The sequence below is a fragment of the Mycena indigotica genome (genome assembly GCF_014461135.1).
Source record: "Mycena indigotica strain 171206Taipei chromosome Unknown Mind.scaff0003, whole genome shotgun sequence".
Taxonomy (NCBI): domain Eukaryota; kingdom Fungi; phylum Basidiomycota; class Agaricomycetes; order Agaricales; family Mycenaceae; genus Mycena; species Mycena indigotica.
In genome coordinates this window covers 3,895,734-3,910,346 of record NW_023503002.1, presented here as the reverse complement: position 1 = coordinate 3,910,346, position 14,613 = coordinate 3,895,734, and the positions used below count along the sequence as shown (strand labels likewise).

Sequence of the window (14,613 nt, the reverse complement as noted above, 5' to 3'; positions counted from 1 at the left end):
GAGCCGGAGTGGGGTCGACGTGGCAGCTGATGTAGCTGCCGGGTCGCGCGGTGATCCGCGTGGCGTCAGCGTCGCGCTGGCACGGAGGCAGCGAGCGCAATGGGGGCAGCTGGGGCGGGCGGTCGGCGAGCTGGAGAGGGCGGGCAGGCGAAAGGCTGTTGGATAACGTGTAGTCGCTGGTCATGCTCGCGGAGCCGCGGGGTCATGCGGTGATGGTATTGTGAGCGACGGCCGCGGCAGCGAGCAAGCGGTCAGTGAGGCGGGAGGGCAGTGAGCAGAGGGTTTGATCGACGTGGCAACTGACAGAGCGACGGGTAACGCGGTGATCGCACCGGGACGTCGGTAATGCGCGGCGCCAAGGCCCAACGGGGAGCGCGAGGTGGTGATGTGATGAGCAGATGTTGAGAAGCAGCGGCGTCACCGCACCGTTGATGGCAGCGGCAGGCCGCCCGGACAGCGCCGAGCTCAGGGAGAAGTCAAGTAGGGAGATTTCTGGGAGGGTATTGTCAAAGAGTAAGAGAAATCAACAGATTTCATACCAAGGAGATGTCCCGTTCGGGTCCGAACAACACATCCGATCGGTTGCTATATTAGGGCAGGACAGGTGGTAAACCTGTCAATAGACGGGGACGGTTGGGAGCCTGACCCACAGAATTGAATGGAATAGTACAGTGTATTGTCTACTGTATCATTTCAACCGTAAGTTCATCATTGATGGAATTACTATATATGGTAGGCGGGTGTTAAGTGCTGTGGTAACCAAAGGACCAGAGTCAAAGTCAAAGTCGGAAACGGAATCAAAGTCGGAATGCACTTGAGGGTGGAATACCACAGAAGGATGTTTGGGTGACCGGGGCTTCCAGTTGAAGAGTGGAGTCGAGACTCGAGACAATGCTGGGGAATAGAGACCAGCAACATTAATTTACAAACTGAAGTATGTGATATTTCATCAAAGTACTCATAGTAATAGAAGTAACGGAAACGGAATAAGGGGTAACAAACTTGAAGTAAGAAAGGAGAAGAGGAGTTGCATACGAGGAACAAGGCATAGATGATTGCATAGATCATAAGTCGGAGTAATTGGAAACACTCAGTAAATGTTCATTGTATAAAAACCGAATTCCGGAATCAGATATCAGAATTGAATGCCAGAGTCTGCACAGATATAACAGCCAGCAACAGCTGGCCGAAGTTTTTTGATATATTATTGCATATTTGATGGTAAATTTGCATGTAACGCATAACCTACTTTGATTAGGTTCAGTTCAGGTGCACGTGTAACACGTCACCTGAACTTACGGTCGAAATGATACAGTATATGCTACGTTCATTCATAGCAAAAATTCCACTTAGTATATATATCAATAGCTATTTTTTTCCCGCAACTTTTTAAGGTTATCACAGGTCTTGAAACCAGCCAAAGTGTCTTTTGGTGAACCTTAAACCTTTCCCGTTTGGGACCATGTGACATAGCACAACTATTACTATGTCTGTGGCTTATCAGTGTTATTCTAGCAGGTTGTGACCGATAATTCTGAGTATCTAGTGGGCTAAACAGGTGCCAAATGAAAAACCAAATATGAATTAAAGTCCTACTGGGGCATTTGTCAACATTGGTTTCATGGATGTTTTGATCCTCTCTCTGCCAATGATTTCCCTGGTGTCCGCGATAGATTGTCTCCAGCTACTCCAATGCAACATCAATGATTCGACTTGCCTCATCTGCTTCTCCTAAAAGTTGTCTGAACAGCTCCATATACTGCTTTCCACCCTCTCCCCCACCATCCTGGGTACGCTTCTGCTTCTCCGCTCGGCTGAGATGCTTCGTCAACGGCTCTACATATCCTGCGGCCTCCGCCAGTGGCACCAAAAACCTCTCCAGCAACTTGATTGTCGGAGTCAGGCTCGCGCCATGGGCTATCAGCAGCGCCAACATCTTCCTTAACCTCTCCTCCATCGGGAGCGGGTTCCATGGCTCCGTTCGTCGGCACAGCTCGAGTTTCTTCTGTGCGCGAGCTGCGTGCTCTGGGTGTGGCGGCCGGACGACAAAGTAAAGCAGCGGAACGACATGTGGGCGGGGCGGCCCGCCGTTCATCAGGATGAACAGCGGCGTTGTCACATTCGGGTTTGCGCCGCGGCGGACAAGATGTTCTGCAACACCGTAATGCCCACCATGCAGTGCGAAGCCGAGCGCGGTGCCCCAGTGCCCTGTGCATTCCATTTTCGCGGCACGCTTTAACATCAATTCGATCATGGCCGTGTCTCCGTTGTAGCACGCGTGATGTAGCGCCGCCTCTTGACATCCGTCGGTGCCCCACCGCGTGTCCGGCTGCGCCCCAGCGAGTAGAAGGAGCTCCATCATCTCAAGATGTCGTTTTAGGGCCGCGAGATGTAGTGGGCGGAAGCCTTCCTCTTCCCACATGGCTTCAAGCGCCGCCGGAGGACGCGCGGCCAGTAGCATCTTGGCGCCTTCGATGTTATTGCTCTCCGCAGCAGCGTGCAGCGGAGAAGGAATAGCAGAAAAGGCCCAAGCACCTTCATTTGGGTTGACGGAGTATGGCGGGGCAAGAAGCATTTTCATCGTTGACAGGCGTGAGGCGTCGCCAGCTGCCCACACAAGCGCCTTCCGGCTTGTATTCGCATCGAAAAGATGGGCGCCTAAGGCAGGCTGGAGAATATTGTGCAGGCGCGAGCACGATAGTGTTAGTGCGGCGAGAGCGGTTGGTGCAAGGTCGGCCGCGACAAGAGAGAGCAGCTCAGGTGGCAATGCTTCCACGGACATGGTGGTATGGAAGCAAGAGAGGTCGATCACTCTGATACTTATCATGATCACCGTTAATGACAGTTGGTGAGAAGGCAGTGGAGCCGTGATTGAAACTGGCTGCGGACAAGTGACAGTTTTGCCAGCGTTCCAATGGGTAAGTAAATGTCCTTTATATAGATACCATCTACTAATTTTACAAATTGATCCTTACAGAACATAACAGGGCTGTCTACGCGTTGTCCTCAACGCAGCTCGGCATTCAGCTCCAGCTTGCCAACGCGCGTAATGTGGTACTCGCCAATCGACTTCTCCGCCCATTGCCGCCCCTCCGCATTGGCGAAGCTCAGGTCGTAGCGCTTCAGCACGGCCGCGAGCGCCATGAGCATCTCCTGGTTGGCCAGGTTCTTCGCAGCGCAATTCGCGGCGCCATACGACCACGCGAGGTATGCCGTCCGATTAAGGATCTCGGACCCGGATTCGGGACGGAGCCAGCGGTCCGGGTCGAAGCTGTCTGGTGCCGGGAAGAAGTTCTTCGGGTTGCGATGCATGACATATGGCGGCATGTAGATCTGAGTTTGTTCCGGGAGGAGTCGACCCGCAACGAGGCGGGGTTCGCCGAGGGGAATCTTGCGAGCGCCGTTGGTCGGAACTGGCGGGAACAGACGGAGGGACTCTTGGCTAGAGGAAGGGTGCGTCAAACCAGCCGAATTCGGAGCACATCGGCTGAAACGACTTACAGACAGGCATTCAACAACTTGAGCTCGTCGTACTTGTCGCAGTCGTAAACGCTGGTACCGTCGGGGAATACAGCGTCAAGCTCCGCGCGGACCCGAGCATGTATGTCTGGATGCATTATCATGCACCACATGAAGCTGGTCATGAAGGTCAGTCATGTCAAGCCTCGATGCGAAGAGAGAAGAGGGAGACTGACGTGGTAAGAGCCACCGCTACAGTGTCCGACCCCGCGATGACGGCCATGATACCGTCAGCCAGCACCTCGTTGACAGTGGGCTTGACTTTCTCGAGGTCATCTTCGTCCATCTGAAGAATTTGTCAGATCGTTACCGGAACGATGTGCGTTGGAACCCACCAAATGGTACCACAAGTCTTTCAGCTCCTTCGGCCCAGCCGCAATACGTTTCTGGCCGCTGACCATTGCAAAATGGAATGCCTTCTGGACAATCGCTTGCACACCAGGCAGGCGGTTGAACGTCGGGGTAAACCATGGTATTTGTGTGAAAACGGACGTCAACCTTTGTATGCTCAGATCGTTGCAATGCGAGCACCATCAGACACCTACTTGACCGCAGTTTGGAGCATCGGGAAGACGCCATCTTTGTCGCTGCCTTCTTTCAACATGTCGAATCCACCACCAAATCTGCCAGAGAGTGGTAAGCATTTCTTGGCGAATCATTCGAAGAGCACATACGCCATGTCGCCCATGAAGTCGAAAGCATAGAAGCCGAACCATGCAGCGATATTGACCGGCTCCTTTGACTTAACAATGCGGTCGATCTGGTCGAGCATAGTTTGCACACGGTGAGACATGACCTCCTCGAACCCCTTCAGCGAGTCGGTGCTTAACCCGCGGTTCCAGAGCTTGCGTCGGTTGGCGTGCGCGCCGTCGCGCATGTTGAACAAGTTGCGCTCGTTGAGAGCAGGGTCGGTGTATGGCTCATAGTCTGGGAAGATCGTCATCGCGGGCGTCAGACAGATCAAAGTGAGCTTACAATGGCCCTTGTTGAACCCACCCGATCCATAAACTGTCTTGATTGCGTCTGCGTTGCAACACGAAACGTCGTTTGGGCCTGATAATGTGATATGGGGTCAGAAGGCTGTTGTACAGGGGACGGAGACGAACCAATGCGGACAAAATCCCCGTACTGATCGTGAAGCTCCTTCAAGATGCGATGTTTCCGACCGCTGAGTTGGATATAAACCGACCATAGTTTGCTCGCCTTCGCCAGAGTCGGGCCGGGAATGCTTGCCAGGGGATGCCATGGAGAGAGACGATAGGCAACGATGGACGAAGACAGCACGCCAAAGAAGATGGCAGTGGAGAGTAGCCAGTTGGAGAGCGTGATCGTGGAGCAGAGGGCAACAAGTCCGATGGGCTGGACCAAGAGAGCGAGTAGTGGATAGTGCGCAGTCGATGGCTCATTGTTTTTGAAGTAAAGGTGGTTCGCCTATGGTCAATGGGTTAGCAGGCTTCAGCCGAACAGCGTGTTTGCAACCCACTAGTCCTGCGATTGCGGAACAGACAACTAATTGGTCTGCGGCCATCGTCCTTGGGTTGGGTGGAGAGTGCAATGAGATGGCGGCTATATAAGAGGCTGCAATGAATAAGTAATAATTACCGCCGGTAAGGTTTGATAGCCCCACAAAGTCGGCGAAGGTACAGGGTCCAATTCAAAGACGCCTCCCGATCAGCTGGTTGTGCTGCAGTTTGACGAAAAAGGTAGCATAGAGAATGTCATCATCACCTCAGTTAAATCGTGTAATTGAATACCCCCCATCACCCAATAGTCCATGGGATCTTTGCCATTTTAATGGTGCTGTCTTTACTCCGCGTTGCGACTGCAGACCATAGCGCATATCGGCGAGGCATCTGGGTGACATATAAGGATGGAAGCGGGAGGTCCATACGAGTACATACCAATGTCAATCTAGACAGAGAAACGACATCCTGTCACCGCGCCTGGCGTACAGCCATGGGATTTGCATTGAGTCAAAAGCCCGGAGTTAATTTTATACCCTTCATATCGTCAGGATCGACATACTGTAAAGTCGCTGGGGCGGCGGCCCTACGTCGAGTATTGAGCACGCCTCCGAGTCTAGTCCGCCAGCAGATTGCATCTGTTGGCCTGGGTTGCAATGCGAGTTCGGGACTGACTTCATACATCCTTCGTAATCAATGTTAGAAATAGTAGGGCCGAATATGTAGCAAACCTTCTAATACCTGATGAGTCCTCGAGTTACCCATTGTTTTGACACTGTAACGCGGGATGCGTTGCCAAGCGAGTCTTTGTTAGGAACGTTGGTCGCAGTGTTGTGAGGCACCTCACGCGAGGTATTTCTGTTGCCGACCTGGATTGCATCATTCAAGCAGAGTACACGGATGGATTATCCTGCACCTTGAACAAACGACAAGTATCTTGCCGTCGCGCCGAATCTATCGGCAGGCGTATATATCGCGTCATATAGAAGTGTCTCGGGGGTCCTCCTCGGCGTTTTGGATACTCGGCCTCCTAGAACAAGCCCGAAGATGACGACATAGGTATGGGCGCCTTCGAGATCGCGCAGCCTGACAACGCGCCGGTACTGAGCACCCGCGCCCGTGCTTGAACTGGAGCGATTGAGAGCGATTTCTATGGTGCAAATGTTCGCCATACATTTGAATCCTTGATATGGCCCGTTGGATGCTTCCTGTGGGGGTGCGGAGTCTCGCAACGCTGGTGTATATGGTAGCGAAGGACATACAAGAATCGACAAGGCTGGTTGACCTAGACAAGAAACACCGAGGGCTGCGTCGGCTGGGCGGTTGTGCGGTTGAGAGAGCTTTAGGGCGTCGCGCTGTTGGTAGTCAGATGGTGTGCTGCGCACTTTCACGGGGGGAAGCACCGAAAGAATAGGTGGTGGTGGTGGTTATTGAAAAAGAAGAAGTCAGGCGATGACGTGGCATGATCCGTGATTGATTGATGCGACACACGGACTTCTTTTGACTCATACACTCATCTTTCTCGTCAATTTCTCGTTCCCATTGCCCCAGTCAGACTCGCATGCCTCTGTTCACATGCATCGTCGCACAGACAACGCAGGACCGCAAACCACGAGTTGACAGGCCTTCTGTCAATGGCACTCATCCTTCGACTCCGAGTGAGGCACGCCAGTGCTAGCCTTAGGTTCAGCAATTCGTCCCGCCCCAGGACGCCTATCCTCCGACTAGTCTTGTCAACCCTCAAAGCTTCGCGCCAGCCTGAGGACACTCACATGAGGAACTGCTACTTGACGCGACTGCGTCGGAGGTCAACTGTAGCTGTGGTATGGAGGGAGTGCGACGGTCGCCACTACCAGTACGCTCCGTCGTTTATTCATTTTTCTCCTGCTCAACTAATACCGCCCGAGTTTCTTTCCATCCGACGGAATGAGATCATATCCCGTCGTCGGGATACCGATGAATTCGGGATATAACACCACAGTCAGCGGGGTCCTTCGAGGACTATAATAGCCGGCTAGATACCTATGCTGTGGGCCTCGGATGAAAAATAAATTCATTGCCAAAAAAGGAAAAAAGGAAAGAGAAGGAGAGGGAAAAGAAGAGTTTTTGAGTGGACTATGAGCTTAAGGTGAGGCAACCATGCATAGACCATCTAGAAGAATTTATTCTGCATTTTTATGTATTTTTTTGGCGCGCCTGCGGCGCGCTGAGTGTTGTGCAGGGAAATTACCCAATCATTGCCTTTTGGGGCACTATCTACCGGGTATGATACTGCCGGGTCCGCGGGTCATGTGCTGATTCAGATAGCTCTGACCCCATATGGTTTTTTTTGCGGCCGGCCTACGGCCGGCAGGATCAAACACGACCAAGCATGATGTGACATGCTGTCAACCTCGTGACAACCTGCGACAAGTTGTGTTGCAATACACTGTAATGTTCCTCAGGAAATAGATTCATGAACACTTAACAAAACTGAAGGTCTATTGTAAGATTCAGCACTATTTAAACTCCCCCCTATTTTAAATTCTTGTGAAAAAACAAGATTTCACACCACTATTGTCAAATTGAATGTGAATGAGTGAATGAATCTCTTAGAAATTTTATGCTATGGGACAGGTATGCTATCTAAACTATTCCTCTAATTTTCAGGCCAGACTATGAAGAAATGAAGCTGAAATGCACCAGAGGAGATTTCAATCATTGACTCCTTCCCAAATGGGAAGGTGTGACGATTCAGATAGCGAGGTATCTGCCCACACTACTAGTAACTAGCCTAATAGCCCACTGGAAAGCAGACTCAGGCATCCCACCAGCCGTCTCCTCGGTCATGGTTAAACAACGAGTCCTTCTCCTCGGCGCGACAGGAGCAACGGGGCGGTCAATTCTGAATGCTTTGCTGGCGGATTCGCAGCATTTTGTACGTTTTTCTGTCGGTATTGAGGGATAGTACTAATTTCTGGTACAACAGACGGTATCTATCCTCGTCCGGCCTTCCTCCATCGACAAGCCCGATGTCCAAGCCCTCCGCCAACGGGACATCCCCATCCGCGTGGCCGCTATCGAGGAAACCACCGACGGGGCACCAGACGCTACACTCGTTGAAGCCCTGAAAGACATCGACGTGCTCATCAGCACGATCGCCGCGCTGCACGTGAAATCACAGGTCCCGCTCGCCCGGGCCGCGAAAGCCGCGGGCGTGCGCCGTTTCGTGCCGTCGGCCTTCGCTTCGGTTTACCCCGGCGGTGCCGGCCTTATGACGCTCGGCGATGAAAAAGAGGCGGTGTACGCGCAGATCCGGGCGCTGCGCCTGCCATACACGCTCATCGACGTGGGCTTCTGGTACCAGGTGTCGACTCCGCCGGTGCCGTCGGGCCGGACCGACTATGCCTCGGTGGTTCGGCCGAATGAGATCCACGCAGGCGGCGATCAGTCGTTGATCCTCATCGATCTGCGTGACGTCGGCCGATTCGTGGCGAGAATCATACCAGACGAGCGCACGCTCAACCGCAGCGTGGTCGCATACGGGGAGGTGTTGTCGGAGCACGAGATATTCGCGATCGTGGAGGAGATCGCGGAGGAAAAAGTGGAGCGCAAACAGGTAGAGTCAACGCGACTGACTCTGGCTTTTGTTGACGATTATCCAGGTCTCCGCTGCCGACATCGCGGCGTCACTTATCGAGCACAAGGCCGCATATGTCGCAGACCCGACGAACATCATGGCACGGTATGCGCTCTTCATAGACCAGTACAGCCACAGCAAGTACGTGCGCGGGGACAACACCCCCGAGAACGCGAAATATCTGGGGTTCCTGAACGCGCGCGAGCTGTACCCGGACGTCAAACCGATTCAGTTCCGGGAGTTTGTGCAAGACTTGTTAGATGGGAAGATAGAGCGTCCGTATGATTGGTCAATGTAGATATATATACAGGAGCACTACAACATCAAGCTTGACCACCACAGCATCTTTACTCTGGGTACCCTTGAGAGATTGGACAACTTTGACTATGCCTCCATCGACAACCTCCCTCCCGCGTCCGTTCTCGGCAACGAGCTTTTCAGCCCGGCGACGGTTATGTCGATTAGCTGCGCGTACGCGAAGGAGCTAATCGGGTCCGTATCTGAGGTGTCAGGATAGAAGTCGCCTGGGGTCCAGACGACAGCACCAATGGGTAGCAGGAGTTCATCGAGGGCCTGACCGACAGCCGAAGTAAATATTCCGGACCTTGTGGCAGGAGATGCGCTGCTGATATCGGCAAGGAGTGAGAGGGGGATGTCGCACAGTTGGAGGGTGACTCGTCCAAGACGCGGCGCTGCTCCTACAAGAGCGGAGAGCAGGGTGAGAGGCAGATATGGCCCGTCCTGTGGCCCGCTGAAATCGTCGATCATGAGGCGGAGATTCCGGAGCAAAGGAAGAGACCCTGGCAGTCGGATGCTAGTAGCAAGGTCCGAGTCGTTCGGTAATTCTGATGCGTCCAAGGTTGAGTCTGAGGCGGAAGAGGATAAGGATGCAGACTCAGGAGCCTGAGGAAAGCTTAGAGAGAGTTCTTGTAGACTGTCTGCTGCCGCGAAGCATAGCCGGTTCTCGCGATCGGCCGTCATGGTGAGAGCCGTGAGGGACTTGAAGTAGCCAGCAAACTCGCGGCTGCGGGCCAGCGTCTCGAACGTTTCACAGGTCAAGACATTGAGGCGACGCAGAACACTACTTTTGGAGGACGGAGGTGCAGGGTGATAATTCGCATCCCTCTCGGGGTGGCCCACCTCTGCACCGAATGACAGTTCCAACGACAGGGCTGCATTGAGCATGGCGCGCAAGGCGACTCTGGGAATTTTGGATACATTGTAGACCGCGAGATGCTTGAGCCCCGTCTGCGTCGACAGCCAGGCGACGACGATGGGCCATTCCAAGAGCCAATCGACGGGTTGGCCGCTGCCGTGGAGCTCGCAGTAGCGCACGTGTTGCAGACGGAGGAACATCGCGCCGACGGCCGGGAGCGCCACAGGGCGGATCGCGCCGAGGACGACGTGGATCGAGGACACATATTTGGCAAGATGGGGGAAGGCTTCAAAGTGCGCGGCGGCGGCGGCGTAGGTGCGATACTCTGGATCACTACCGCGGGCGGCCTCTTGTGGGTCCTTGTCGTATCTGAGCTTCAGCAGACCATAGAGCTGCCGTTGACTAGGCTCGAGGAAGACGGACGCTGCAAGCGCGCAGAGCTCGAGCGTGGGGCGGTCGTCCACGTTTTTGACGACGGAGGCGATGATTTCGGGAGGGAAGGTGGGGGCTGGCATTGTGATATGGGAAGGTAAGGAAGGGGGCAGGCCGCTGGGCTTTTATGGCTCGCACTCTGCTCGCTGCGCCAGCCAGCGCTGGCAATTGCCAGGACTTTAGTCTAATGGCTGGCCGCAAAAGGCAAGGGCTTTGAAAGATCCGACGAACGGACGACAGGCGTGGAATTACTTCCCACGACCTGCGGCAAGCGCACACGAGACCTGTGGTTAAAGTAGCACCTGAACTTTCAGTATCAGATAAGTATACTCCCAAAAAGTATAGTAACAAAGACTCAGAAAATACCTTATCTGGAAGAAGTTGACTTGATAACACTTACAGATACTGTCTATATAGGCCTCTGAGAAAACTCAATAGTATAGAGTATCTATACAGTATATACTCGATACTACAAAAATTTTGCCACCCTGTATATATATATGGATTGTATTGGGTTATAACTCAATATATTGAGTATTGTATTGTATTTGGTTGGAGCCTTACCGCCACTTTATTTTTTGTTTGCCGTTGAATGGCGTTGTTGAGCGTTGGTGCTAGCGGGACTTTGGTGATACACTCTAGTACAGTATTATGAACTGGAGTCTTTCTGGCCATTGGAGTCTGACTGGGCTTGATTTAGGATTTGTCTCTTGAAAAAGAAAACATTGATTAAAGATAGGATTCAATTGGAAATCTATACATTGCTCTTGTCAAACTGGGGATTGATTCAAGCAAAAAGGGCGGCCCAAAGCTGGATTTATATGGCCAAAATTCAGTGCTCAAAATAACTAGTAATTGCCACCAAATCAAGGCCCTCGATATAGATGCATATGACCAGGAAATTACCTTACTGTAGTATTTTGCTCAATTTGAATGCCAAAAATGGCATTTTGACACATATTTATAATTTGACACATATAAATCCTATGGTGCAATTCACCTAGTCACCACTACTTCAGGTGGCCTTCTTTGCCTGAATTCCCAGTGTGCAAGGGGTAGGGTTGAGCACGGGTCCGGGTCCGGGTCTTAGAAGGCCGACCCTGACCCTGACCCTGACTAACCCTGACCCTTCCGGGTACGGGTCCAACCGGGTCCGGGTTGACCCACGGGTTGGAGACATGGAAGTAGAAGATGTATTTGGGACAATAATTTCAACATAAGATACATTTTGCTGTATGATATTGGCTCAGATATAGCATATGGGGCCTATTCCTTAATATTTCAAGCATATTTAATACAGTTCACTCATATGTCACATGTCACATGAGTGACATAAGTGACATATGATTTTTTTGTCTCTTAAAAACTCACAAAAATCAAGTTTAAATAGGGAATTGTTAAATCACAACGGCTCATTGGACCCTCCGGGTTGACCCTGAAAGGGTCCGGGTTTGGCCGGGTTTAGAAATTGCCATACCCTGACCCTGACCCTGACAGACCCTACCCTGAAACCCTGCGGGTCGACCCTGACCCGTGCTCTACCCTAGCAAGGGGGGGTTCAAGATTCGAAACATGGATATAGGGTTGGAGAGTTTTTTTCCGACCCTCTGGGGACCCCCCCTCCCCTCCTGCCATATATAGTAATATATTCTCACGATCAATGTCATGTGACCACTGATGCGATCAAAAAGTGGGATTAAAAAATTCAATGTTTGTGAAACTTTTTTTTGCAAAAAATTTATATATGTGTATGTATGTATGTATGTACCTGGAACCTTTAAACACATATGGCAAGCTATATCAACTCTTCAACATATTCACCTCTCATCAATTGCCTGACAATGGGCCTATGACAGAGTGGGCTGTCCAAGCTCATAGGCCTGAATATATATAGATATAGGTATGAGAGTTGTGAACTATAGAAATTAGAGTGTATACACTATATTTTCAGTGTCTTTACACCCATATAAGGCCTGAATCTTTTATATACAAAAAGTTTTTTTTACCCCCGGGGTGTAAGCCTGGGGCTCACTGTTGATGGGATCACTCTCTTTTCTTGCTTCTCACTTTCACCGTCTGTATCGATACATACCTCGAATCACCCCATAGACGGGTTCTATCGTCTCTCGGTATCCATATCGACACACCTTACTGTAGTATTTTACTCAATTCGAATGCCATTTTTGGCGTGACATCGCATACGAAATTCGCAATTCGTATGATGGCATCAAATTGCCTAATTAGGCAACTTTAGGCGCCGCAGGCACGGAAAATTGTAATAAATTACCATTTTGGGAGGGGATTTTCGAAGATTTGCTATGACATACCGAAAAATTTCGCATAAATTGACAGGTGTGACATGTGACATGCGAATTGAGTAAAATACTACAGTAGTGTTTCCGGCCACGACTGTGCGCCGGTTTCCACTTTTTTGACGATACTTTCAACCAATCCCACGCTTTCACTCAACGCAACCCCGGGCCGGTGATCTCGCTGCACGCTTACAGCATCGCCAAGCCCATCCAAAGCACACAGATCGCTCATCACAGTCTCGCCAACGTCGGGCGGGAGAGCATCACACAACCCACGCCCTTCACGCACTCACAAACAACGCCCCCCACACACCCGACCCACGCTCATAGTCGCGCAACGCACTGTCTCGCGCGGAAATCACGCTCCACAACTCCACACGATATACGTCATACCTTCGGTCATCCCGCCGTCACCGGAGGCAAAAAGTAGCCATCACCGGAGGCAAATCACGCCATATACCAAATTAGGCCAGCTAACGCCGGCCTCACCCCACGTCTCTTGCCCACAACCACCATCTGCGACACTCAAATTCTTCTTCCACGCCTCCCCAACGTCCCCTTCCACCTCACACCGCCTCCACAATAACCACACGATCCCCTCCCTCCATACACACGCCACCATGTCGACACACACGTTCCCACTCACGGCCTACGACCAGGTCCACTTCGCGCGTCTCTAGGACAACCGCGCACCCAAGCTCATCCCCCACTTGACTGGCGGTAGACACACCTTGCCGGTTCTTCGCGACTGGGCCACTGAGTGCCGCGCATACGCCGACTATAACAAGGTCAAGGACAAAGACCTTGTTGGCAAGGTCATGAACGGCCTCAAGGATACCTTCCTCTCGGCTTGGGTCCGGACGCAGAGCGAAACCCTCCGTCAGCTGGAATTCGACGAGTTTGTCGAACAGGTGAAGCAACAAGCTATGGGCAACAACTGGGCTTCCGAGCAGATGCGCCGCGTCCGTGGCACCCGCATGAAGGACCACGAGACGTGCAAACATTTTGTCATGCGGCTCTGCGACGAGAACGATCTTCTGCGCGGCAACCCGCTCTGCATGGACGACGAAGCCTTGCGTGCCCACATCTTCACCAACATTGTCTACGACCTCCAAACGATCCTCGACAAGCACACAGACGAGCTTTCAGCCGCCACAGAGCTTATGGACTGGTTGAAACTCGTCTACAAGTTTGACCACGAGCGTATCCACGAGAACGAGCGCGTCGCAGCGATCCTCCGCGCACAACTTCGGTCAGGCGCCGCGCATCCACTTGACGGGCAACGCCTCGAATATGGTGGCCAACGCCGTGCCCAACGGCCCTCCAAATGCGAATGGGAAACGCCCCCGCTACGACGACTCGCGCGACAGCCCCCGTAAACGTGAGTTCCCTTACTATGGCCGTCAGCGTGTGGGACCTCTGGACCAAGCTCAATGCGATCTTCTACGTGCTAATGCGGGGTGCATGAAATGCAGGCGCGTCTTCGTATGCCACACCGCAGGCGAATGCACCAACGGGTTCCCCGACGCGAACACTTATCGCATCCTCACCAAGGCCTTTGTCGACCAGGAACGGAAGAAGCTGACATCGGCGGATATGTCCCGCGTCGAAGCTTTCATGCGCACTCATGAGCCGAAACCGCTGTCGACTTCCAACAACGCGAACCGCTTCACGAACAACAACTACCCCACGGACAAAGGGAAGGCTCGTGCCGCCCACATCCCCGCCCGCTCTGTCGAGAACATGTTCGACTCGGAGGACTCGGATGACGAGGGCGCACACACACCTTCCGTGAGTACCGCACCTTACCCCATGCATGTAGTTGCGGCCACAATCAGTGAGATTGACGCTGTTTCAGCAGCGCCAAGTCCCACGCGCACCCTCGCGCCGCCTGTCCCAGATCGAGAGCCCCCCAACGTGGGCGGGAATCCCCTCGTCTGGCCATGCATGATTGACGTGCCCAAGTACGAGTTTCCGGTACTCATTGATGCACTCATTGACAATGGCTCAGGATTAGATATGGTTGATGCATCTGTTGTTTCTCGACTTTCGCTACCTACGTACCCTCTCCCTCGACCAGTTCCTTTTGGTCTAGCTCTCGATAAAGACGAA

General features: G+C 52.4%; 3 protein-coding genes across 3 annotated transcripts; 1 reads left to right on the top strand and 2 right to left on the bottom strand.

Moving 5' to 3' along the window:
* Nucleotides 1-3,006: 3,006 nt before the first annotated feature.
* On the bottom strand, nucleotides 3,007-5,047 carry MIND_00386300 (uncharacterized protein; the record flags this gene model as incomplete). Its single annotated transcript, XM_037360694.1, has 9 exons — nucleotides 3,007-3,442; nucleotides 3,502-3,636; nucleotides 3,696-3,805; nucleotides 3,855-4,017; nucleotides 4,065-4,142; nucleotides 4,194-4,446; nucleotides 4,495-4,572; nucleotides 4,626-4,950; nucleotides 5,003-5,047. 9 exons carry the CDS (start codon nucleotides 5,045-5,047, stop codon nucleotides 3,007-3,009), a joined length of 1,623 nt encoding a protein of 540 aa, XP_037223579.1.
* Nucleotides 5,048-7,809: 2,762 nt separating this feature from the next.
* MIND_00386200 (Glycoside hydrolase) lies at nucleotides 7,810-8,899 on the top strand (the record flags this gene model as incomplete). Its single annotated transcript, XM_037360693.1, has 3 exons — nucleotides 7,810-7,899; nucleotides 7,951-8,580; nucleotides 8,627-8,899. 3 exons carry the CDS (start codon nucleotides 7,810-7,812, stop codon nucleotides 8,897-8,899), a joined length of 993 nt encoding a protein of 330 aa, XP_037223578.1.
* An 86-nt stretch (nucleotides 8,900-8,985) lies between these two features.
* MIND_00386100 (uncharacterized protein) lies at nucleotides 8,986-10,272 on the bottom strand (the record flags this gene model as incomplete). Its single annotated transcript, XM_037360692.1, has 1 exon — nucleotides 8,986-10,272. The coding sequence occupies one exon, from the start codon at nucleotides 10,270-10,272 to the stop codon at nucleotides 8,986-8,988; it is 1,287 nt and encodes a 428-aa protein (XP_037223577.1).
* Between the last annotated feature and the right edge of the window lie 4,341 nt (nucleotides 10,273-14,613).